Consider the following 26513-nt stretch of genomic DNA (forward strand, 5'->3'; position numbering starts at 1 on the left):
ACCTATGTATTTTTAATATTTTAATATTGTTTAAAGAGCAATTTATGTGAGATCTATATAGTGTTGTACTAATAAGATTTTTAATTGAGCATAAAAAAAAGAACTTTAAATAACGGAATTTTTTTCTGAATATTTTAAAATTTTTATTGAGTATTGAAAATTATAATTTAATTATTTAATAACATTTTAATATTCTTATAGGAAATTAATATTTTTTTAGTAATAAGACAGTCCTAATAATAAACTTTTGATGATAAAACTAACTATATATCGTTGAATAGTGTCGTACTTTTGTTTGGATTTAAATTAAATATTAAATACATATTTTAATAGATTCGAGAACTTTCAATTCAAGAAGACTCGGTTAACTCTTCTGTTTTATGCTTATTTGATTAAATCTTGTTATAAATTATTCGTATAATTATAAAACATTATTTTGAAACAAAATTTAAAATCAGTAAAATATTAAAATATTGGTCATTAAAATTACGTCGGTAAAATGAAAAAAAAAGTATTTTCAAAATATATTTATTACAAAGTACTCAATAAAAAAATACTTGAATACTCCGTAACGAGATTAATAGTTTTTAATAACTGTAAACATTTTACAGGTACAGTTTGATTATTCAGAATATTTTTGAAGTTCTCAAATCTAATTTTTTTTACATTACTACATAGTAACTTTGTTTCATCTAGCACTCAATGAATAACTTTTATCAGTTATATTAAGGTATGATAAAATTGCAAAACAGTAATATAATAACATTATTATACATTAATGGTGACAAATTCTTATTCCAAGAGGAAAAGAATAATGTGTATTTAATAAAATTATAAAAAAATTCGTAAAATTCATACATGGTTTAACATCACTATTATCAGTTACCACAATATTTTGTTGAAATTATAATTATTATAGTATTTTATTTTTTTAAGTCAACTCTGAAGTTTAGAACATGGTCATAACTCTTATATGGTACTTATATTTCACCTATTTTAAACTGCTCCAAATACGCCGTTTTCGTCTAAATTTGCTCACCGAAGCGAATACGGAAGGTTGCTCTCGGAGGCCACTTCAAACCGTTTTTTAATGCGTAATCGAAACATTCCGAATTGCCGTTAATGGCCGCCCCTATGATCGTGCGACAGTTCCATTTACACCCGTTCTGGTGCGCGTACTTCAAGCAACTTAAGCTGCCTCCCTCCGCAGCCGATTGACACGTGCGCGAATTCCACGAGCATCCATTCCGGTGTGCGTACTTCAAACATTTGAGTTGGCCAGCCAGCGCGGCGTTCTTACACGTGCGATGGTCCCATCGACATCCGTGCCGGTGCAAGTATTTTAAGCAATCGAGGTGACCGCCAAATGCGGCGGCAGCGGTCGTCATCCCGTTCATCACGCACCCGTGCCGACAGGCGAACTTCAAACAACTCTTGTGCCCGTTTCGCGCGGCCATTGTGGTGGTCGTGAAGTCCCACGGACATCCATTTAGGTGGGCATATTTGAGGATTTTGATGTGTCCATTCATGGCGGCCAAGGTGCACGTCGACGCATCCCACGGGCATCCGTTTTGATGAGCGTATATGAGGATTTCGTAGTGTCCGTTCTGGGCGGCCGCGCTGCACGTCGTTGTGTCCCACACGCAACCGTGCTCATGCAAATATACCAAGTATTCCATCTGGTTGAAGCGCGCGGCTTCCATGGTCGTTACGGCGTCCCACACGAAGTCATACTGGCGCAGGAGCTTCAACACTTCGACGTTACCGTAACGCGCGGCCATTGTGCAGATTTTGGGCGGTAAATTGAAACCGCTTTGCAACGAGTATTCGAGCGTGGCCGGTTGGCTGCCGAGGGCACCGATTAACGCCACCATGTCGCCAAGCGTATTGCACCCGTTTTCGTGCGCATACCGCAAGCATTCCACGTTGCCTTCGCGGGCTGCCACGTTGGTGGTGTTCTGGTTCCATGGCAACCCCCTGAGGTGCGCCTGCCGCAGACAGTCGTAGTGTCCGTACTGGGCAGCGAAGAAGCACACTTCCGGCAACGGGCTGTTCACTAACGGGGGGTCTTCCGAAAGCAGATGTTCGCAACAGTCCTGTATGCAGACCGTCAACTTGTGACCCGGTATCGCGTTGTACCACATCCGGTCTTCGGGGCTACATTTGTAGTACGCGATCTTCGCCAGACTGAACGGCATCGTGTACACAGTTGTCGGCGAATGTGAAAGTAGGCTCAGCTGATAAACCGTCGTCGGCTATACGAAAAGTCACAGTTCGTTCGGCGAGAGGCGTTCACTTTGGGCGTATACCGCGAACGACGACAACGACAGCGGATTCCTATAAAAATGTAAACGTGTTAGTATACAACGTTGCTGTTTAAAGTGTATCTGTGTATGAATTAGCTCGCCATCGTGCATATTATAGTTAGCTAATGTGTACGTGTAGCATGCGAAAATGTTTATCAGTTTATGAAAAATCGGACAAGTTAAGAAGAAGTCGTTTATTTAAAAATGACATTTGTATTGATTGTTTTTAAGCAATGTTTATTCGACACCATATTTAAAATTAAAGTTCTAGATCAATTGTTAAAACGTTTTGTAATAGCCGTGAGAATATTACGCATGACAATTTTAACAGTCAAACTGATGAATATCACATTTGAAATAGGTAGCTATTTTAAAAAGGTTCATGATGTTGACTTCCTTATTTCAAGCTACTCAAGACTTCACATGATTTTATAATTAATTTGCTATGAAAAAATCATTATACGTTTATATATATATTTAAATTTGTTTATTAACCTTAAATACTTTAAAACGTCATAGAAGATTATTGAAATATTAAATTGTAATTTAGTTATTACCCTGTAGATAGTATACAATAAGTAGTATTGTCATACTGTAGATTAGATATATAGTTATACATTTATAAGGGAAGCAAATTGCTGAGATGACACATTCACATTTGTGTGTAGCATTTCATTTAATACTGCGTTAGTGTGTTTTTATTGGAACGGTAGTCGAGTTACACGACCCGTTGCCGTCGTACGTTTATTAGTGTGTTAGATAATCATTTTACAATATATATTAATTAGTTTGTTAATTTAAATTTACACGTGTTTGGATTACTTTATTATTCTATTCCTTTCAACAGGTTATGGGTCCAGTAGCCAGACAGTGAAGTGTTAAGTTTTTTTTTTTTAATAAACAATAATATTTAATATTACCTATCGAAGTGAGTTCGCGTAGTAACTAGTAAGTGCGTAGATCGTGTATAGTGCAGAAAACGTTTTTATTATTGTTATTATATTTATAGTGTACAGACAGTATACAGATAATTCGTTATTATGGAAAACGAATCTATAAAAATTAATAAACTAACGGGCAATGAAAATTGGGAAACATGGAAATTCCAAATAAAAGTGATCATGAAGGCAGCTGATATATTTGACGTCGTGTCCGGAAAAACTATACAAGACCTGTTCTTACAAAATTCAGTACAGAAACTGAAGATGATGCAAGAAAAAGGTATGGTGTTGATTATTCAATATTTACAAGAGCGGACAACAAGGCTCAAAAATATATAGTCACGTCAGTAGACGAACAACCACTACAGTATATAATGAATTGTGACACGGCTAAAGAGATGTGGGACAAGTTGCTTAATAGTGTATATGAACAAAAATCGGACTCAAGTGTAACGCTAATTCAACAAAAATTCTACAGTTATTATGTTATGAACCCAGATGACAATATGGCAAGTCATATCTCAAAATTGGAAGGTCTTAGTTGAAAATTAAAGCAACTGGGTGAATCATTATCTAAGTCAATGCTTATGACCAAAATATTAATGACTTTGCCAGAAAACTATATATATTCCTACAGTGCATGGGATTCGATACCAAATGTGGATAAAACATTGTCTAATTTATCATCTAGACCCATGGTAGAGGAAACAAGGCAAACTCAAGGATATGATGTGCAGAAAGATACTACAAGTAGCAGTGCATTTTCTGCAAAGAAATCGTTTGGAACATTTAAAGAAAAACATACAAAAATTGCCAATTCTGAAAAACAACGAAACAATGATAAAAAAATCAGGCAAGTATAATCATTGCAAAAAACCAGGGCATTGGAAGCGTGAATGCCGGATTTTCTTAAAGGAACAAAAAGAAAAGCATAAAAACGAGTCAAACACAGGAAATGCGTTGGTCGGAGTAAAATCAAAAGACATCGAAATATGCGAGTCAGAAAAATGGTATGTGGATTCAGGTGCAAGCGATCACATGACCAGTAGAAAAGAATGGTTCACTAATTATGAGTTATTTGAAGTGCAGTTACCAGTACGTATCGGTGATGGTAAACTTATCATGGCATTTGGTAAGGGTAATATAAAAGTTCAAGTGAAAATCAATGATAAATGGGTTGATATTTATTTGTCAAACGTTTTGCATGTACCTGATCTTAAAGTAAATTTGTTTTCGTGTGGAGCGTGCCTTGACAAAGGTATAAAAATGACGACAGACAGTGATGGTTGTACATTTAAAAAGGTTAATCGAGTAGTTGCTATTGGATCTCGTGAGAATAAAATGTTTTCAATGGTTCTGAGAATAAAACCATTAAATCAAGCTAAACAAGCAAATGTTGCAGTTAAAATTCTCACGTTATTTCAGTGGCATGAAATGTTAAGTCATCAGAATGTCCAATATATTCAAAGCTACTTGAAACATATGCGGATTCCATATACAGAAACAAAAAACAAATTTTTCTGCGAAGCTTGCATTTATGGTAAACAACACAGAAAAACATTCACATTAAGTAATACTAAAACTATTAAGCCAGGTCAGTTAATTCACAGTGATGTATGTGGCCCCATGGAGGAAAATTCTCTTGAAGGTAAACGGTATTTTGTTATATTCAAGGATGATTATTCTAATTATACATATGTGTATTTTATGAAAGAAAAATCAGAAGTTAGAAATAAACTTGAACTATTTTTAAATACAGTCAAAAATCAGTTAAATATTTCAGTAATTACATTAAGAAGTGATTGTGGTCTGGAATATAAGATTACTGAAGTAAAAGCCATACTGGATAAATTTGGTATAAAACATGAAACAAGTGTACCATACACACCTCAGCAAAATGGCAAAGCGGAAAGATCAATGCGAACAATTGTTGAAGCGGCCAGAACTATGTTATACAGTAAAAATTTATCTAAGACACTTTGGGCAGAGGCAGTGAATACAGTCGTATACACAATAAATCATACAGATAACACAGGTCTAGAAGGAAAAACACCTTACAATTTATGGTTCAATAAAACACCAGGTATAAGTCATCTGAAAATATTTGGTAGCGAAGTCTATGTATGTACATATACCTAAGGAAAAACGAAGAAAATGGGATAAAAAGGGAAGAAAAGGCATTTTCGTTGGATACTCAGAAGAAACGAAAGGATATCGTATATATTTTGGCGGAAAAGATGTTTCAATAAACCGAGATGTAATATTCAAAGAGTCTACAAACTCATCAACAGCTACAGAAGTAAAAATTATAAATGAAAGAGGAGAGGTAGAAATCAATTCAAAAAATGTAGCTGAAAACGTGGAAGACAAAAATGACGTAGAAGAAAAACTGGATGTTGATGAACAGATGCCAGTAAGAGTAAAGGAGCAACAACAGATGATACTAAGAGACAGAGAAAAACTCAACAAACCTTTTAGGTATGGAGATGCATTTTTCTCAACATGCAGTGACCCAGTTACATATAAAGAAGCTATGACGGGCAACAATGCAGACAATTGGAAGGCAGTAATGGACGACGAAATGATATCATTGATGAAAAATGAAACTTGTAAATTAGTAAATTTACCAAGAAATAAAAATCCAATTAATAATGAGTGGATATATAAAACTATAACTACAAACGAAATGGAGAAGTGGATCGATTTAAAGCTAGACTAGTCGTAAAAGGCTGTGCGCAAGTGTTTGGAATAGACTACCAAGAAACATTTAGCTCTGTGGTTAAGTATGATTCGATTCGTATGATACTAGCCATAGCAGCAGCAAAGAAACTAGTTCTTAAACAATTCGATATAAAGACAGCATTTTTTACGGTGACCTCGAAGAAGAAATATATATGAACCAGTCTATAGGATATGAAGATGGAAGCACTTAAGTATGCAAACTTCAGCGGAGGAGCTTGTATGGACTGAAGCAAGCCCCCAGATGCTGGAATAGGAAATTCAAAAATATGTTTAACAACTTCGATCTAAAAGAGACCAAAGCAGATTCATGTGTATTCATAAGTAAGAGAAATAATAATTTATTAATAGTAGCCATTTTTGTAGACCATGGACTTATAGTAGCAACAACAGACGAGCAGGTCAATGACTTGTTCAGATGTCTCAAGGACAACTTTGAAACAAAAGAAAGCGATTTGGACCAATTCCTGGGCATAGAAGTAAACAGGAAGATTGATGGATCAATTTTTATACACCAGACATCGTATTGTGAGCGCATCATTTCCAAGTTCAATATGGAAAGTGCAAACGTTGTACACATACCTACCGATCCTCAACACACCTTGGACTCAACTATGTTAAAAACGGAGTCAATACAAGCAGAGGGAGTTCCATATCGTGAAGCAGTTGGGAGTTTGCTATACTTGAGTCAAATAACGAACCCGATATAACATTTGCCGTTAATTTGGTCAGCCGTTATCTTGAAAAACCTCAAAAAGTGCATTGGAATGTAGTAAAACGCATCTTTAAATTATGGACTTTTACATAGTAACGATATAAATATTAATGTATTTGGTTATAGTGATGCAGATTATGCTGGTGATGCAATAACAAGGAGATCTACATTTGGATCAGTGTTCTGTATTCAAGATGTTGCGCGAGTCCGACGGAGTAGTAAACGACAATATTATTGAAAAAAGTGTTTGGACCCTATAAATTCGGTACCTACGCGCAAGCACATACCATTATTTTTAGTGATGGACATAATCGAATGATTAGTAATCGAGACATTTTCATAATTGAGGTATCACTCAAAATACCTAATCATTCGAAATGTTCAATTAAAATATTGCCATCGTCGAGAGATCACTCGATCAAAATAATTTCTACAGTAAACTGTTAGTTACTACATATTACTTATTATGGCTACTGAATAATAGAAAACATTCGACGCGTTAAAAATTAATTTATACATTTTAATTTTTAATAAATTACTTTTACATGTTTAATAAAATTTATTAATATACAACATACATAGTCACATAGATGTACATTGATAGGGTAGTAATAATTAATAAAATAAAAACTGAATTTAAAAAACCTATTATTAAACGTATATATTGAACAATTCGATTCTAACTTGTCGCGCTGTAATTACAAAAACGCAGGACACCGCCGAAAATATCATTCAAAATAAATAACAATTATATATTTATATCATTCGCGATTATTATATAATCGACTTTAATTTAATAATCGAGATATCTCGATTATGCCCATCACTAAATTTGTTTTCTACTAGGCATATAAAATATTTTGTTCCAACAAGAAATAATTAAGTACAATTTTATCACATACGGGTGTGGCGTACTGGCGTCCTTTTAATGTTATCAAAAAGTGTAAATATGGGCCGGATTTATACTTATAATATGTGTAAATTATGTCGGTTTTTGTAATCAATACACCACAAAATGTTATCAGTTTGAGTTCATATAATGTCTTTTTAAAACATAAAACGTTCCATTTCAAATCTACATACGAGTAAAAAAATGCAGTCTCCGAGAGTAACTTTGGTTTAACCTAAGACTATAGCGTTTTTAAACAATCGAATATCGTATAAATATTAAGTATTAATGTTCATATAAGTACAAAAATGTGTTAGTAAAAATTGAAAAAAAATCAGGATCGAGCACATACGTTAAAAGAGTTTTATTTTATTAAAAATTCGTCTCGATTCATGTCTTACATGCAATATATTATTATTATAACGTAGCCTACGATAATACTCACAAAGGTATTGTTGATGGTGATCGGCTGTTCACACACAATCTAATGATGATAAAATTGTTCATAAACCTGCACGTTTAGAGCTGCGGGACTAGACCGTCGTTGGATAGTGCGCTGAATACAATGCAGACCGACGCCGAAATAGTGCCGGGCGAAGGAAAGTTATTGATAAGGGTGGCTCGCCTATAATAAACAGCTGTTGCTGCTGCCGCTAGGGGCGGATGTTCATCTGTGCTGTAAAGGAGACAATATTTCTATTATATTCTATCTGAAAAAATATCTGACATTGAAATTATTAAACGGAAAAAGTCCGATTTAATATATTATCACATAAAACCAACAATAATATAAGGATATAAGATCTACATTTTTAACACTGTTTATAATTTTTGAAAATGTAATCTATTATCTACTACAGGTTATATTATAGTCATTCCGCTTGGAACTGCACAGATTATTAGTAGAATACAGAGTGCTCGTTTTTCGTTATTGATTTTGTCGTGCGTAGAGAACCGACGTGGACACGTCGTCGTACGTTGGTGTCGCGACTCTACTACATATTTTTAATATCTTTATGATACAGTTTTAATAATAACAATTTAAATATTTTTAGCAAATACACTGACCAAGGTGCATATAAAATATATAATCTTTTCATTTTTACCCTGTTTTACTCCCATTTTAACCCTTTTAAGGAAGTCGGACATTTTTAAAAAGTTGGAACCACAAAAATGTTATTTCTGATTATTTATATTTGATTTTGAATAGTTATTTATTTTTGTATGTATTTACCGGGCATTATTGAGTAATTACAAATTACAATAATTCTGAGAATATTGTTGGGTTAAAAATGTCTATATATTACATATCTTATAACAAGTCACACAAAATTAAATTTTAATGTCCACATGATAAAATTTTGTCATGATTATTCATAAAGAAAAAAAATCATCCAATGTCACATGAAAATCCAGATTTAAAAAAAAAAAACTATAATTTCAAACGCTTACCAGAATACACCAAAATAAAATCATCATGTATAGAAAATGCTAATTTAAAAAAACTGATGTATATTTCAAGTTTCGATGACTAGTAATATTTAACTATAACAAAAATCTGAATTTATTTGATTGATATTTGTATTACATATCTTATGATTTAATTTAAATTCCTTACATTATTATGAGTCCTACTGTCCTAGAATCAAAAGACCCATGAAAAAATAAATATACACATATACTCCTTAAGTTTAATACCTTAAAATTTCATAGAAGATTCTAGCAAATATATAACAAATGGACGTATTTTAGAAGTTCCTGCGATATGTGAACTATTTTCAGTTTAAATATTCATAATATATTGAAATGATAACATGAAAAATAACCATTATTTTGTTTGGCTTATCTTTGTATTGCATAAATTATATCTTAGCATGATAGTAGGAGACTAGATAGATTGTGTATTTTCTAAGGAGTATTCGATAGGCAATTATTATAACAAGCGTAATCGTGTAGTGTAGCTGTTGAGCGAGTTCGATGTAGTTAACGACAATTGAAATAGGTGTTTGACACCTGTAAATTCGGTACGCGCAAGCGTATGCCATTATTTTCTACTAGGCTGTTCCGACAAGAAATAATTTAATCAAATTTGGCCTGATAAAATTGAACTTAATTATAGATTATACGGTATAGCATATAAGTAATATTAAAAATAAATAATAAAAAAGATTATTAAGAGGACGCCACACCCGCATGTGCTGTCTTCGTCTTACATACATACAACATAGCAAATTTTCATTCGCACATACGTTAAAAGAGTTTTATTTCATTAAAAAATCGTCTCGATTCATGTCTTACATGCAATATATTATTATTATAACATAGCCTACGATAATACTCACAAAGGTATAGTTAGGTATAGTTGATGGTGTTTGGCTGTCCACACACAATCCAATGACGATAAAATTGTTCATAAACCTGCACGTTTAGAGCTGCGGGACTAGATCGTCGTTGGACAGTGCGCTGAATACAATTCACACCGACGCCGAAATAGTGCTAGGCGAAGGAATGTCATTGAATAAGGGTGGCTCGCCTATAATAAACAGCTGCTATATATACTATACATAATATATATGTTATCATATGTCGCTAGGGTAGATATTCATCTGTGCTGTAAAGGAGACAATATTTAATATTATTTTCTATTATATTTTTTCTGAAAAAATATCTGATCTTGAAATTATTTAACGAAGAAAGTGCGGTTTAATTTATTGTTACATGAAACCAACAATAATATAAGGATATAGGACAGGGATGGCAAATCCATGGTACGCGAAAAATAAAAATATTTTTACTACCTATATATATTATATAATATATAATGTACCTACCTAATAGGTAAAAATATTTTGAGCGTAAGGCTTTTATGGGTCAATATTGAATATATATATATAATATAATACTTATCATGGCACGCTCGGGAAAAAAAGGTAATTTTTGACACGCAGTGTTCAGAAGTCTGGTCACCCCTCATATAAGATCTACATTTTTATCATTGTGTATAATTTTCGAAAACTGAATTTATTATCTAATCAATGTAGGGTCATCTTTTTTTTTTTATAAATTTGGAATTAGTAAATATTATCAAAGCAATATAGCATGACTTTATTATTTATAAACCTGAATGATACTGATTTTCGACCATCTTAATTATTTAACGGGCAACGATATTATTATCGCTGTGAATAACACATCTTAAAATTATGAATATTGTTTTGACCGTAACTCGTGCCTCGTGGGTAATATAAAGAATGAAAACCAGAGACATGATTCGGATCAGACATTTTTTCGCTAGTTTGGGACCCACTAGTTGTTACAAAAACTACACAACGTAATATATCTGACGAACGACGGAATGTATGTGTTAGACGCATTATGACGGTGGATAATGGTTTAGCTGAAGGCCAACCGGTTTTGGCTACCTGTTGCGATCGACTGTAAAAACAAATAACATAATGTAATGGGTGTGCAGGGCAGGTGCCACTGCAGCTATACAGTAGAACTCCGATTATCCGAAAGCCAATCAACCAGACGAGAAAAAAAAAGAAAAAAATCGGCTTTTTTAGTTTTAAAATATGTCACATCGTATAATTAAAACTTATTTTGTTTCAGTTAAATGTTTTAATACAATTATTTGTTTATGATTATGAATTTTAAATTATATATTACATACATACAAATACACAATATATTCATACAATTATATAATCTTTGATATGCCATAAGTCAATCATGCGGATACTTGCTTATCTGGACCACCCTTGATATTAGTCCGGATAATCGGAGTTCTACTGTATTTTGTATCTCGACCAGGGTTATAAGACGGGTTTCGGGACACCCGAAAACCAGTAGCGGCTCGTGAGTTAATATTCTGGGGAGACTTAAAATTATTTAACATAAACTACGTACAACAACGAACAAGAAAAACCCTGTTATTGAAAATCTAATAATATTATAGTATTACATATTTAGTTAATATTTTTAAGTTTAATTTGATTTTTTTGTTCGTAAGTTAAAGTATTAAAACCACTAGTTAATAATATGTCTATTATATTGTCTTTTTGCATTTTTAAAATAATTAGAAATATAACAAATATCAAATAGAAGATAGTATAAAACCCTGTAGTAAACGTGTTATAGTTATTAAATCATAAAAATGCATTAAATTATGACAGCGACTAATAACGGCGCGCGGTACGGCAATTATTGTCGTGAACCCAGTCTCAATAGAGTCTATAATACGCAGCTTATTCTCCCTGCCCCCTCCGGCCCTCCATCAAACCGGCCGTACCATTTTACATGTTATGATTGAGACTGTCGGGCGGCAGTTTCACTGTAACGGCGACCGTCACCGTCATCGATAAAACTAAAATAGCATTTCTATTAAAATAACTATTTAAAGGTTTTAGACTTGGTTGCTTTCAATTTATAATAATAAACAAAGAAAACGATATAAATTATATAATATTATATTTTAAATTCGAATAAAAATATTTTTATGTATTCTTATTTTAATTAATTATTATTTACAAGTAACTGGGTTTTTTTAAGGGGGAGACTCAGTCTCAAAGTCTCCCCTGACGAGCCGCCCCTGCCGAAAACAAAATATTTTATTCACTGCTAAGGAAAAAATAATAATAGGTATACAGTAAAATTGTAAGTGAAATAATACCTATGGATTATAGGTATATATTTGGTCGTATGGGCTTAAAAATAAATGTACACTGACTAAATTTACTTTATTAGTTGTACCTATACCTACATACACAATTATATAAAGTCTCAAATATTTTATTTTTTTTTTTTTTATTATCGACCTTTAATTATTGTTTAAAACATTTCTACGGAATCAGATTCATATATACCTAACAATAGTTAGAAATATCTATAATTTTTTCAATTAGGTAATTTACGAAATTGCTATAAAAAACTGAAGATCTCGATTAGCCGATTGGGTTTTATCAAAAAAATTGCAATATACAGAAATTATACCAGGCAACAAAAATAATGAAAAAATGTTTATTATAATATTGTGATGATAATTATGATATTTAATTTTTATAAATAATAATAATGTTGTTTTGAGATTTAATACATTTTTTATTATTGTTTTATAAATTCTAGTTATCCAAAAATTCACTTGGAATCCTTACTCGGGTACCTGTAATGTATCTATCCAACCAATGGTAATTACTTATTGCCACTAATTATTCTACTATTATCGATATAAATATTGTAAAACAACTAAATATTTATTTTTTTTATACTTAAATTTAACACAAGATGTAAGATCTTAGATCTCTGCAGTGCGTAATATATATCTAACATATATTATTTTATAAAAATTATTATAGTTATCATTACATATGTACCAATCACCAAGCAATTCTAATTTGAGTGCGATTTTTTAAGGAAGCTAGACGTTTTTAAAAACCTTAAACCACAAAAATGTTATTTCTATTTATTTCTAATTTGTTTTGAATAATTATTTATTTATATATGATATATGTATTTACCGGGCATTATTGTGTAATAACAATAATTCAGAGAATATAGTTGGGTTACAACGTCAATGTATGTAGAAATAAATCGTCCAAACCGGTATAAAAGTAGACAAGTAGGCATAAACAATGTAATTATAATATGTTATTAATTTGATTAATTTTATGAAAACAGTTAAGAATTTCAAGTCAAGAAATATATGGGTCCCTAACATACTATATGCTTTGGCCCCGGAGACGTGGTCACTTTCTTAATCCCTAGAGTGGAGCTATAGACTCCTGTCACATATATATGTTGTTACAATGGTGTTTTAAAAAAAAAAAATTAGTTAAAATATCAAATGACAACCAAGTGCATAAGTTCAGCATTCATAAATTCATAATGATCATTTATAATGAAACATTCTTAAGGCAATCGGGACAGTATACGTAGGTAATATATAACTTTAACATAATTACATTTTTAATAAATACATAATACATAATATGACGTTACCATCAAATTGTATTTTATAGTATTCTATTTGTACTGAACCATTAGTGATTCAATTATTGTTAAGATAAATATCTTACTATACAACATTAACATATTATTTTAATATGTCTAATTTTAAAGGAAATAAGTAGTTAACACTAGAACTTTATATCGTTTTATAATAAAATAATATATTTTATACATAATATTCTACACAGGATCGTATACATTAAATATTTAAATGTCATTTTGAATCGGAATGTTCAATGTTGTAATAATAAGCCTAAATTTCTGACACTTATAATTTTAATTGTATTCTTGTTGTCAAAAAAAAAATAAAAGGCTACGACACAGGTCTTTCCTAATACGATTTAAAATTTTTGGTAATTTTGGTATAAATATCAAGCGAGTAAAGACATTCCGCGCAAAACAGTTTTTAACTATGTATGCACTTATGCGCGTATACGACAGAGACAATATATGCGGTTGTAGCGACTATATTATCGCAAACGAATAAAAATGTTAAACGAATATTTTACTAAAAATCTAAAAAGTACAATTTTATAATATGATAGAAAACTTAACAATGTTATAACTGTCAAAGTATAAAGATAAAAGTATAAATCACTGACTATCAGAGCGCTAATTTTCTATGATATATTAATTATTGATTCTAGTATGATAGGGTTCGTCTCATATTTTAAAAAAAAAAAAAAATAAAATAAAAATAAAGTAAGTAACTGTAATGGGTGCTTTAAGTTTGAATGCAATGATAGGTATCATTGTACACGAAAAACCTTTCTGAACGAAGGTGATTTGTCAGACGGGGATATATTTCCAAGTGGGTGATTAAAAAGGTGGCTTATGTTTTCATGACCTGAATACACCAAAATTAAATCATCATGTATAGAAAATGCCAATTTAAAAAAACTGATGTATATTTCAAGTTTCAATGACTAGAAATTTTTAACTATAAACAAAATCTGTCAAAAATTATTTGATAGTCATAAACGGTTATTTTACGCGTAAACTTTTGATTTCGTTAAAATTTTAACATTTTTAAACATTTTTTTAATTGGCTAACTCACAATTTCTTTTATAATTATTGTAAACCAAACTTATGTAAAATCTCGAATTCAATTTTCAATTCTTATCTACTTATACGAAATTTTTAATTTCAAAATAATTTGCAAATATTCATGATTTTGACGACTTTTGTCAATATTTGAACTTCAAAAGCTAATTATGACTAATTATAACGACTTTTGATGTTTTTTTAAATACAATAACGAAAACTTATAAGAAAGTTAAATGTATAAATAAAATAAAATTGAAATTAATTAAAAAATATTGAATGAGTTATTAAAGAAAATAAATAGTTGTTGTCTATTTTCACTGTTATTATTTTTTTTCATCTCAAATGGATATTATACGATGGTCATAGTTTCAAGTGTGCGGGATGAAAATTGAATGAGTTCTTGGCAATTTCAAATTGAGTTAATGTTTTTTATCCATAACTATGATATGAAATAAGTTTTTTTAGTTAATATGGTTTTTTATTTTTACCAAAATCTAATAGAGAAATATTTTATATTTAGTTATATTATTAAATGGTAAGGGCTAATCTTATGAATTATGTATTAAAAGAATAAAGTTATATTCTGTTTATCATCTCGATGCTGTCTTCTACTGGGTTGAGTTTCCTTGTTCTATGGCTTGTGTACTTGGAGATGTGTGCTGCCAGATTGGTTATGTCGTTGATTTTTGCTTTGCGATTGTCTTGGAATTACCAAGCTGTTTTTCGTTAATACCTAAATTGTAATATTATTGTTAGTTTGAGTACACTTACGTCCCTACAGTTAAAACCAGCTATACATAATTTACATTTAGTTTTTTTTAAAAAGTTTTCTAGTTACACATTTGGAAATTATAATATGAAATATTATACAATCTATTAAACATTATTAATTCCAGTTTAAAATTAAATAAGATTAAGTACCCTGCTAAATAGTAATCTGTACAGTTAAAACTAGGAGATTCTAAATGTGGTGAATGACCTAGCTCTGGTATTACAATATCTTCTAACTCACCAATATCATTTTTAATAATTTAGTAAATTTAGTTTTTAACTGCAGTATTTTATTTTCTCTAATAGATAAATTTAAAGGATCATTAATAATTTCGTTAAAATAGTTTACAGAGATAGCTGGTATATTTTCTGAAATAAAATATTTTTGTTAATAAGTTTGGTTAGGTATATTTTAAAATTAATTACATAGATACCTGAATAAATAGTACAGTTTCCAGCTTTTGGAGGTTTAATCAGAGAGTTAATCGAAAGCATTCTATACAACTGTAAAAATGTTGGTGTTGTTGGATGGTCATTTGAACTAGATATTTGCTTATAATACCAAAAAACTTCTGCACGATATTTTTTGTGTAATTAATATAAAAAATCAAATTAATAGAGGATATTATTTAAAATGCAGTATTACCAAATAATCTTGATTTATTTTTGCTGTTAGAACATAATTAAGTCAATAGTTGATTGTAATGTAATATTTAGTTCTCCCGCTGTCTGTTTAGTTAGAAAATCAGCATCATAAATAGAATATTTTTCAAATTACATTCCCGTTCCTTTATCCATCGTAAACTTTCTTTTAAAATCTAAAATTTTAAAATGTATTAATACTAGCTATTATGAATTATAATTATGTAATATGTTACAAATTTACAATATGTTAAAAAACAAAACTAATACAATTAATAATTATAGATTATTTCAAAAGTACTACAATAAATATGAAAAAAACATTTTGGTATGCAATACTCTGTTGAATCTATCTAGATCTGCTATGAAAATGTTTTTATAGTTTTTATAATTATTAACATTTAAATATTAATATTTAAATAAAGTTAATAAATAAAACAATATTTCACATGCATTTAACAATGTATTCAAACAATAACACAAATACACATAGAAAACCTCTGTCTTCAGATTTTTTTTTTTAACTCCTTAAATAGTTTTTATTTTTATAAAACCGAATTCCTGCAGACATAGACACACTAAATAACTAAAATTAATCATAAATCATTTTAAATTATTTCATCCCAAAAATATTGTATGTGATAAAAAATATTATTTAGTACTCTAACACACAATGTCACATAATATGTTTTATTTGTATATTCTTTTAATATAAATTAACAATTATTATTTAATTTAAGAATACATAAACATATTATATTATTATTATTATTATTAAACAATATTTGTAATGTAGGTACTAGTAGGCATAAATAATATTTTTACCTGAACAGCATATTAACCTTCATTTTTAATAAGTTATTTAATTCAAAATGGTGCTAAGTTAGTTTAGGACAGACTTTTGTTAAATAATTTTCTTCACACTTTGTAATAATGATCCCACTAAGTGAATGGTTTTGATGGATGTATCTGAAATGTATAAATAAATTTTATTGTGATATGATTAAAGATACTATATACTTTAATTTTTTACTTAAATTTAAATTTTAAATACCCTTTATTGTTTTTTTCTCAAATAATCGATTACATATAGTTTTCATTAAATGAGGTAGGTCAGAAAATACAAATATCTTTCGAGATAAGTCAAATGGTTTCTCAAAATAGTTCTTAAAATCTTTCTCATTAGTACTTATTCCCAGTAACTTCCACATAGTACGATTTGTTGTAGCTCCATCGTTTGTTAAAACAACTACTTTACCATCAATATTTTCTAACAATAATATAGATTTAGTAACGAATTTTACAAGATCAACCTATAACCTATAGAATTAAAAAAAAATGATGTATTATAATATTAATTAATATTTATTTTTATTAAATTATTGATACCTTTGACTGAATCTGCAAATACTGCTATAGGCTGAGTAAAGTTGTCAACTAGGCTTTGCTACATCAGCCCTAAACCACGGTTAGCTTTTTCAGAACTAGCAGTTTTATGATTTATTTCATTTTTTAAATCTTCCAATCCAGTGTATGTTTAAGTTCTGGTATTGACATTTATGATTTTTCTGAAAAAAATATTGTCTAAAGAAAGTATTTCAACTTCCTGACTATCAGGCTCCGTTGCAAAATTTTTTTTAACAGTAGGATCAAATCCAAAAACAACTTTAACAGCTAAAAAATATTTTCTTATAGTATTAACAAACGGCAAAGGTAATATTTTTCGGTCTCTCAAAAACCTGTATCCACTTGGTGACCTAATAAAAATTAAATACAAATTTTTCCAGTTTACCAACTTTATGGCAAAAAGATTTATTAGTGATTTACAAAATAGTACTTATTATTACAAACCTGATTTAAAATAAGAGACTTAGAAGCATCCAATTATCATTATATTTCCTATTTTTAGCATTTTTCAACTTGCTACTGAAAATATTTCTTGAATGAGTTCTGATTGACACTTAGAAATTCCAGCATTTACCAATATTTCTAAAAGGTTTGAGTCATTCATTTTTTTCATTTCGTTCTTACAGTTAATTAAGTTTTGCTGTAATTTATTTATTTATTTTTGTCCTGCAACACTTCTTCAATAATATTTTTTTTGACTTTTTGATTATTTAGAGTTTTTTCTTGCTGGGAGAAAAAAAAGTTCTAGTCAATTCTCCAGTTGATAGTCGTGTTGCCTTATTTTTAATACAAAACAGAAGCCGCTTGCACCATACACACATATCACTAAAACAATTATACAACATAAGTTTTAATTATAACTTATATGATAATCTTATTAATATTTTATGAAAGAAATACTAATATTTACAAAATGCAGTATCTTTAATTTAAAATTACCTTTCATTTTCTTGTAAGATGTTTAAGCAGTTGATATTATGCCATTGGCCATAGCTATCTGCATACTGTTTGTTTCCAGATACTAAATTTATATTAGATAACATTGGAGGATATTGCATAAGTCCAATTTTTTTTTCATCAAATTTACTGATAATATTTTCCAGATACTGTAAAGAGTGAAATAAATTGTTAGAAGATATCCTAATGTCAGATAATGTTACTTTTTTCCATAAATATATAGTATAAAAGTTGAATCTATAAAATGAATTAAAAATTAAAATATTATTCATTAAAATTTTTACTGAACAATGGATTTTATTTTACCTTCAATTAATACAAGTTATTGAAACAAAATTGCTTTTTTAATAGAAGTACTTTGATTTTCAAATACATCTATATCAATAAACCATTTTAGTGGTACTTTAACTTGTTCATTTAATACAGTACAGAACAGTGTTTTCGTATGTAATACAAGTGCTATTATATTGTCACTTTTGAAACTACTGCCAAGCTGGAAATAAAAATAATATGCTATTAATTAGTTAACAAAATTATTTTTATAAATTATAAAACATACTTTAATTTTTTTTGTTTGCTGGAGAAACTAAACTATAGCAATGATTTTGTTTTATGCTGAAGTCCTTATAATTTATGACCAAGAAAAATTATAACAAATATCACAAGCATATTAATTGTTATTAAATGGTTAGGTCCTGGAATTACCAAGCTGTTTCTCGTTACTACCTAAACAGTAATATTATTGTTAGTTTGAGTACACTTACATCCCTACAGTTAAAATTAATAGCTGACCATATATACTTTGTATTGTTGTTAAAATAAAGACAGTCTCTTACCTAATTGTTTATTCAATTTTGCCATCCCTTATCGTTTGAAATCATTACCTGAGTGACCAAATTAGTGCGCATTTTACAGCATATTATGTGCGGTTACAGCTGTAGTTGCTGGAATTCCTTGTAAGTGGTGTTGGTATTTATCTGGACGCTCTGAGTACACCATGATATTGCTGCGTGTTCTGATATCCTATAACAAATACAGTACTTGTAAGTATCAAAAATGTTACATCTAAAAATACAGAATAATAATAAGGAAGAATTTAAACGTAGTGAATTGCGATAGAACCTGGTGTCTTCCGTGTCCGTGTATGTTAATATTATAAGAGCAATGTACTACACGCCTATAATAGTCAACGACGACGATAGAAGATCATTATAAGAAACTAACAAAACAATAAAAATACACTTTGAAATATTCAATGAACTAAGATATATATTTTATGTATATCTTAGTTCAAGAAATATTCTCACCAATCTTTTTATTTCACCTCTACTTCACGACAACCATTCATGGTTGCTCATACGTTGTTCATAATTTAGACTAGCGAATGGCGAAGAGAAACTTTTTGAAATAGGTACTGTTTCAATAACTTTAGAAAATAATTCTATTTTATTTAGTTTATTTTTATTGTCAGTTTTTATTTAAAAAAATAATACTTATCCGTTATTATCATTAACAGTTATCAGTTATCACTTTATTATGTTTACGTCAAAAATATAAATTTATTATGTTAATGATATCATATAATCAATAATCTATTTACTTGGCGAAAAATTATATACTTTATACATAGATATTAAAGATCTTAAATATCTATGATTTACCTATAACGCGGACTGAGATATAAGTAGCCTAATTATTCATAATATGAAATAGCACACGAAGTCACACAAATAAAATATTATTAAAAGGTATTAGAAGTTTATAATAATTTAATTTTTTATAATTTAAAATATTATAATAAATATAATGGCCATTTCTACTCAACCATTTCTGCTCACCAAGTAAATTAATTAATTTATGCTATCACATCTTTATAGCACTTAAATATCTGTTTTGTTTCTTTACTTGTCCGTTTTTTACATGTAGTTTGACGAAGTTTTTTTGACGTTATTTTACCAATTTTTTACATAAATAATTTTTGACATTGATGTAAGTGATTTTTCATTTATTTACTTAAATACATACCTAAATAATATATTATACATTATATTCAATATACATAGTAGATACGACAAATGTGTGAGGTGAATGTCGAATGAGTTATTAAAGAAACTAAATTGATGTTTAAAATTTTCATTGATATTTTGATATGATATAAGAGATACATTTTTTTAAATTCTCATCTTTTTTTTTTTTTTGCACACCCTTATTATGTAGGTAAAATCTTTAGACATAAAATTTATAACTAACGAACTATACATACAAACCTAAACTGCAAGTATAAATATTTAAGTCTCCTGCGCACTTTTATGAATTATAATTAAAACTACTTTATAACTAGGTAACGGACTTATTTTGTAAGCACATATTTTTGTTAGAACAAGATATTTAAAATTTGATAAGAAGTGTTCTTAAACATCTTTTATTAAAATGTCACCAATTTCATTTTACCTATCTAGGTTCTAAGTATTTTGGTATAATTACATATTTTTGACATATTTCACTAATTTGTAAATTTAATATTTTTAAACAAATATTTTAGTGCAGGTCCAACATTTCAAATGTGAATGTATTTAAATAAACCTATTTCATAGGTTGTCAAAATCTTGAAGAAGGTATACAACTATATTGTAAAAAGTGTATAATAGGATTAAAATTTCAATCTACCAATTGCTAGACAGGATAACAGATAAAAATGTACTTATCATTTAAGACGAATACCTAACTGAATCATCTGATAGTGTACCCTTTAATCAGATATTGTACCCCAGACGGCAGATACCTTACCATATTTCCTTATTTTCTATATAAGAAAGATAATCGTCTAAATCTCTTTTGAGGCTGTCTTTTCAGATGTTTATTCTGTTACAAGCTGTCTTTTATAGTTTTATCTGATTGATATGATATCATATTGATAAACATTAATAAACAATCTAATGAGTGAATTTTGAAAAACCATTAATAGGTACCTAATCAAATACTTTATTTGTACATAGTATTGAATAAAATATAGTTACAAAAATCAAATTATTCCTTGTCTTAGATATGCAGGTTATAATAATAGATATCAATCGACAATGGTCTACAGTGGAACAAATTTAATAGAAGGTTTATAATATTTAATATTATAAAAATAGAATATTTATCCTCAACATTAAATTACTAAGAGAATAAAGTTAATTATACATTTTAAAAATATTATTGCATAATACTTAACCAATTGGTTAATAACTTAGTTATAGTAAGTGGTTTATACAACATACTTAGTATGAATTGTTAATCTAAATCTTAGCTTTTTGTACAACAAAAGGGGCACATTTATTGTGAACATCCACCGCTCTTAGAGCAAAATAATAAATATATCCTAACTCATACTCTTCTAGTTCACAAGTCATAGGCAATTTTTTTGCTTTTATATTATCCTTCTTTTTCCACATTGAGACGTCTGGATATGCATCTATTTCTTGACATACAAACAGTTCATACATCTTGATTTCTGCTTTTTTCCAAAACAAATTCAAATTTCATTTTAATGTCACTTTATTTCTGGAAACTTTGATTGACATTTTAGGTATTGATGGGACGTTTTTCCACAATGGTTGTGTATTATGTGGTGGTATTAAAGGATACGGTGGTAGATACTTTGAGCTTGAAAACTTAAGGCAAAAATTAGAGTTTTCAGTAACTTCTAATTCTTTTTTTTTTGACGAATTACAATTCGATAAATTTGTTATTTTTGATTTTTTGTCATTTATACCTTTGTTTAAACACATTTTGTTTTCATCGGGTTCCTTATTGTTAGAATAAGAAAAAATCATATTATCAACAATCATTGTTTTTGATTTTGGCCCAGGTTTCCGTTTACACTTAATTGTAGATAAGCATTTTACAGTAGTTAAATTATTTTGGTCTAATTCAGTATTTAAGCATTGCTTTATTGGCACCTTTAACTTTAACTTTTACATTATGCTTGGAAATTTTTTTTTTTGATTTTGGACATGGCTTATATTTTACATTCAACTTTTTGGAATTATTGTCCGATTCTGAATTAATCAAATTAGTATTATCATTCTTTGTCAGTGTTATTAGTTTGGTTTTCGATGAATCAGTGATAATGCATGACTGATCTTCACTATTTATAGATACTGTAAATATTTCATGATCTTTAATAGAATTCTCATAGGAAATGCTCCTAAAAAATAGTTAAATAATATTATTATTTAATAATCATGATATTATATTTTTATTTTATTTATTTTTATATGATAAAAGTAACTAGCAGGTCTATGCTAATTTTATGTTAATAATTTTAAAAATGGTTTAAAACCACAAATTTATTTAAGAATATATTATAATTTTTAATGTCTTACCCGTTCGTCTGGTTAAATGAAAGGTCAACATTTTGACCAAAATCAAAAAAGCGAAATCTCTGCGGTTGAGCAAACTTATCTTTCATTAAATCTTTTTCCAATTGTTTTACAATACTATCTAATTTTTTTGCTTTATAACTCATTTCTACATAATTTTTTTTCCAATTCTCAACATTTACCAACTCTTTTGGGTTGATAATATTTTCATTATTAGCCTCATTGAGATATTCAGTGATTTGTCTATTTAATATATCATTGAACTTTGATAGTGGAAATTGAATTACTTCATTATCATCTAATTTGATAAATATTTGAGGATCTTGTTCTTGGTCGTTGATTTCTCCAGCCTTATTTTCATTTTCATTCATGATTTTAAACAGTTTTATTTTTTTATGCTGGTATTTGTTACTACAAATTAAAAATAAAAATAAAAATATAGTAAATGAATAGTTAGTTATTATGCTGTATGACAGTAAATAATATAATGTTAACATATGAAATGTTCATGTATTTTAAATTACTATTATGAAATGTAACCAAACCATAGAACAGTATCTAAGCAATTAGTAAATTTATAGGATTAGAATTTAGAACAAATAAATGTACAATTTTTATAATTCATAATATTTATACTTGTGTAAGAAATTTAGGGACTTAGCTCTTAGAAATATCTCATAAATTAATTATTCCACTATTGTGATACACTAAATTAATAGAAATGGTGAAACACATTATTATTTAACTGATATATTAACACTTAATATAATAGTCATAACTCATTTCTATAGGGTCAGAGGTAAGCTGAAATTATAAAATTCAATGAAAAGTGGAAACTATATTTTAAATGAAAAAAAAGTATATATAATAATTCTGAGAAAATTATATGAAAGCACATTTTTCAAATGAGTATGACAAAGACTTTGAGAATACAAATTTAATTTTTTTAAATAAAAAATAATTAAACACTGACTGATAAATATGCTGCTTAGAATAAGCAATACAGATAGGTTCTTATTGTCTACAGGTCATTATAACTAACACATAATAACAAATTATCATCGTTGCTAATTTGATATTTAATTATAAATTATTATATATATATAAATTATATATTAATTATATATTATAAATTATTATTGTACATAATATTTTAAATTTTCTTATGAGTCGTGATAAGACGCAATCATTGATATTATATTGCCATATTATATAGCTGATATATTACGTATAAAAAATTCGAATGTACTTTTTAAAACAATTACATCTCTTTATCTAAAAATCGTATATTACTGGAAATACAATGTATTCGATCAAGAACAATTTGGTCTTAAAAAAACGTTCTATAGTGATTATTCATAAGTTTCACCATTTAGATTATGCCTACATAATAACTTGTTGATGCTATCTTCAAAAGATATCTTTAATCTTCATGAACGCAACTATAACCAACGTCGGCTTCCGTCATCCCGTACAATGTAATATTATTCAATAATTATTTAATTTGGTCGTATCTATTCTACTATCTACTCGTCTATTTACTGCGCGATGACTCAAGTAATCAAGCCCGTATAACTCTGTATAGCTTATACAAAAACAAATAGACTAAAAATTATCTTGTAAATGGACAATTAATATATAATTTACACAATTTATTTTTAACATAAATTATTTTATATTATTAAATATAAAAGCAATATTTTGTCTATTAGTCATAGAATACTCGATAATGAGATCACGTTAATTAATTAATTAATTTTACGCTATATACTTAATATTTATTTAAAATTTAGAATTTTAGTATTATGTCGTCTACTACCGCTCATCACCATATTTTATTATTAGTATAATAATAATATATAACTAATTAGTTATAACTTATGACCAACATCTTACATCATAGACCAGGGGTCACCAAATGGCGGTCCGCGGATGAATTTTGACCGGCCCGCAGACAAGGAGAGAAAAAAGTCGATAATTTGATTCGTAACCTAACCTAATTGCCATATTATAATAAATATTATGTACTTCGAATTTTATGGTCCGCAAGAATTTTCCGAGTTCTTAATGTGGCCCACGGAAAGTATTAATCGGTGACCCCTATCATAGACCATGGTAACATAGTTACACAAACAATCCAATAATAGGATCTACCTACCTATATGTCTATATAGGTCTGTGTATATTAAATAATTAAGAAATAGACTTAATATGAAGAATAACGCAACTACGACGAAAACACTAATTTGTTTAAGTTCCTACGTGTTATTTTAATCCCATCTGATAAGTAACAAAATAAAAAAAGGTAAGCAAATGGGTAACTCTTTGTTATGTACATTAGGTGTCGAGTACACGCTGTAATGAATAGGTATATTACATTTGAATATAATGAATGACTATTGACTATGATTGTATACGAAAAATAATATTGTCAGTGGAAACGGTCTTAGTATAATACTTCACGACAATATATTTTATGATATGGCTATTAGTAATTTATTTTACTTTTAGTGTTATAGTAGGTTGATCTAATATTTTCCGAAAATATTGCATTTACCAAATTATTATTATAACATATACTAATAAATAAACATATATTAACCTGTTACAGATCAGATTCTTGGGTACGGTGGAATTGTGTGGCTACACAAACAAAGTATATAATTTTATTGGTCGGAAACACTTTTATTCAATTATATATAAAACAATCATAAAAAAACACTCTTGGCCCTAATTGCGGTTGGGCTTCTCGCTTTAAATCGTCGTTTCCATTGAATTTTTCAACGACAGCGGGACTCCGTGCCTGCGTGTGTGGTGACGTTGTACATTTTGTGTCAGTTCAGTACATCTTGCTTCACAGGCCTGACCAATCTTAACATCTTAATTGCTAAAACTATTACCACTTATATTTATACATAAACATAGATAAAATTATATTAAATCGAAAACTGTCTTAAACAATGATGCCCAACCTTTTTTTTCGGCGGGTTACTTTGGTAAACAATTATAAAAATTTATAATAGGCCACCAAGTATAAAAGTAGTACAAATAATCTCAATTATAATATAATAATATAATTTTGTTACACATACTACATAGTAGTGTACAATGTATATATATATAGATTATAGGTACATATTGGTCTTGTTTGTATATCTTTTATTGGCTAATGAAAAAATTACAGATTGAGGTACATATTAGTTATAGTTTGATCTGTATGCTCTTTTAAGTGCACGAGTGATATCGATATTTAATCGTAAAATTTATAATTAAAAAGGTTCGATTGAAAAATCGCTTAAACAATAAGATAAAAAAATGGTTTTTTTTAAAAAAAAATTTTTTATTCTATTTTAAAAATTCGGAACGGGCCACTTTTATATCTTCGCGGGACATATGTGGCCCGTTGGCCACGAGTTGGGCATCACTGGTCCACAATATGCGACAGTACCCATTCTTTTTTATTTTTAAATAAACTCGTTTTCATTTTAAAGGCTATCTAAGTACAATAATTAGTACAGGTTGTATCTGTATAATATGTTATATAATTGAAAACACCCAATTTTTGTTTTTGATGAAAAATTTGTTTATAACTTAACTTAATGAGAAAAATAAATTATATATATAAGTAACTTACCCATACACATTGTATAATATAATATAATATTAACTATAGATTTATATAATATGTATAAATGTATTTTCTTTTATATAAAAAAGAAGGTAAA

The 26513-nt window shown here is 28.8% G+C and overlaps 1 protein-coding gene, 1 long non-coding RNA gene and 1 pseudogene across 2 annotated transcripts; all 3 read right to left on the minus strand.

The window, feature by feature from the left end:
* Positions 1-239: 239 nt before the first annotated feature.
* On the minus strand, positions 240-10205 carry LOC114120199 (uncharacterized). Its single transcript, XM_050206939.1, has 3 exons — positions 9933-10205; positions 8036-8266; positions 240-2337 (listed from the first exon to the last, which is right to left on the minus strand). Exon 3 carries the CDS (start codon positions 2196-2198, stop codon positions 1026-1028), a length of 1173 nt encoding a protein of 390 aa, XP_050062896.1. The 5' UTR covers positions 2199-2337; positions 8036-8266; positions 9933-10205; the 3' UTR covers positions 240-1025.
* Positions 10206-14918: 4713 nt separating this feature from the next.
* On the minus strand, positions 14919-19878 carry LOC126551850 (uncharacterized). Its single transcript, XR_007605742.1, has 13 exons — positions 19729-19878; positions 19544-19640; positions 18981-19486; positions 18728-18914; positions 18404-18658; positions 17909-18289; positions 17447-17814; positions 17112-17377; positions 16883-17026; positions 16062-16233; positions 15850-15987; positions 15657-15784; positions 14919-15377 (listed from the first exon to the last, which is right to left on the minus strand). It is a non-coding gene; the product is annotated as an uncharacterized LOC126551850 (long non-coding RNA).
* Positions 19879-21702: 1824 nt separating this feature from the next.
* On the minus strand, positions 21703-23159 carry LOC126552409 (activating transcription factor 7-interacting protein 2-like; annotated as a pseudogene).
* Positions 23160-26513: the final 3354 nt, after the last annotated feature.

This window comes from Aphis gossypii, chromosome X (genome assembly GCF_020184175.1).
Source record: "Aphis gossypii isolate Hap1 chromosome X, ASM2018417v2, whole genome shotgun sequence".
NCBI classification, from domain to species: Eukaryota; Metazoa; Arthropoda; class Insecta; order Hemiptera; family Aphididae; genus Aphis; species Aphis gossypii.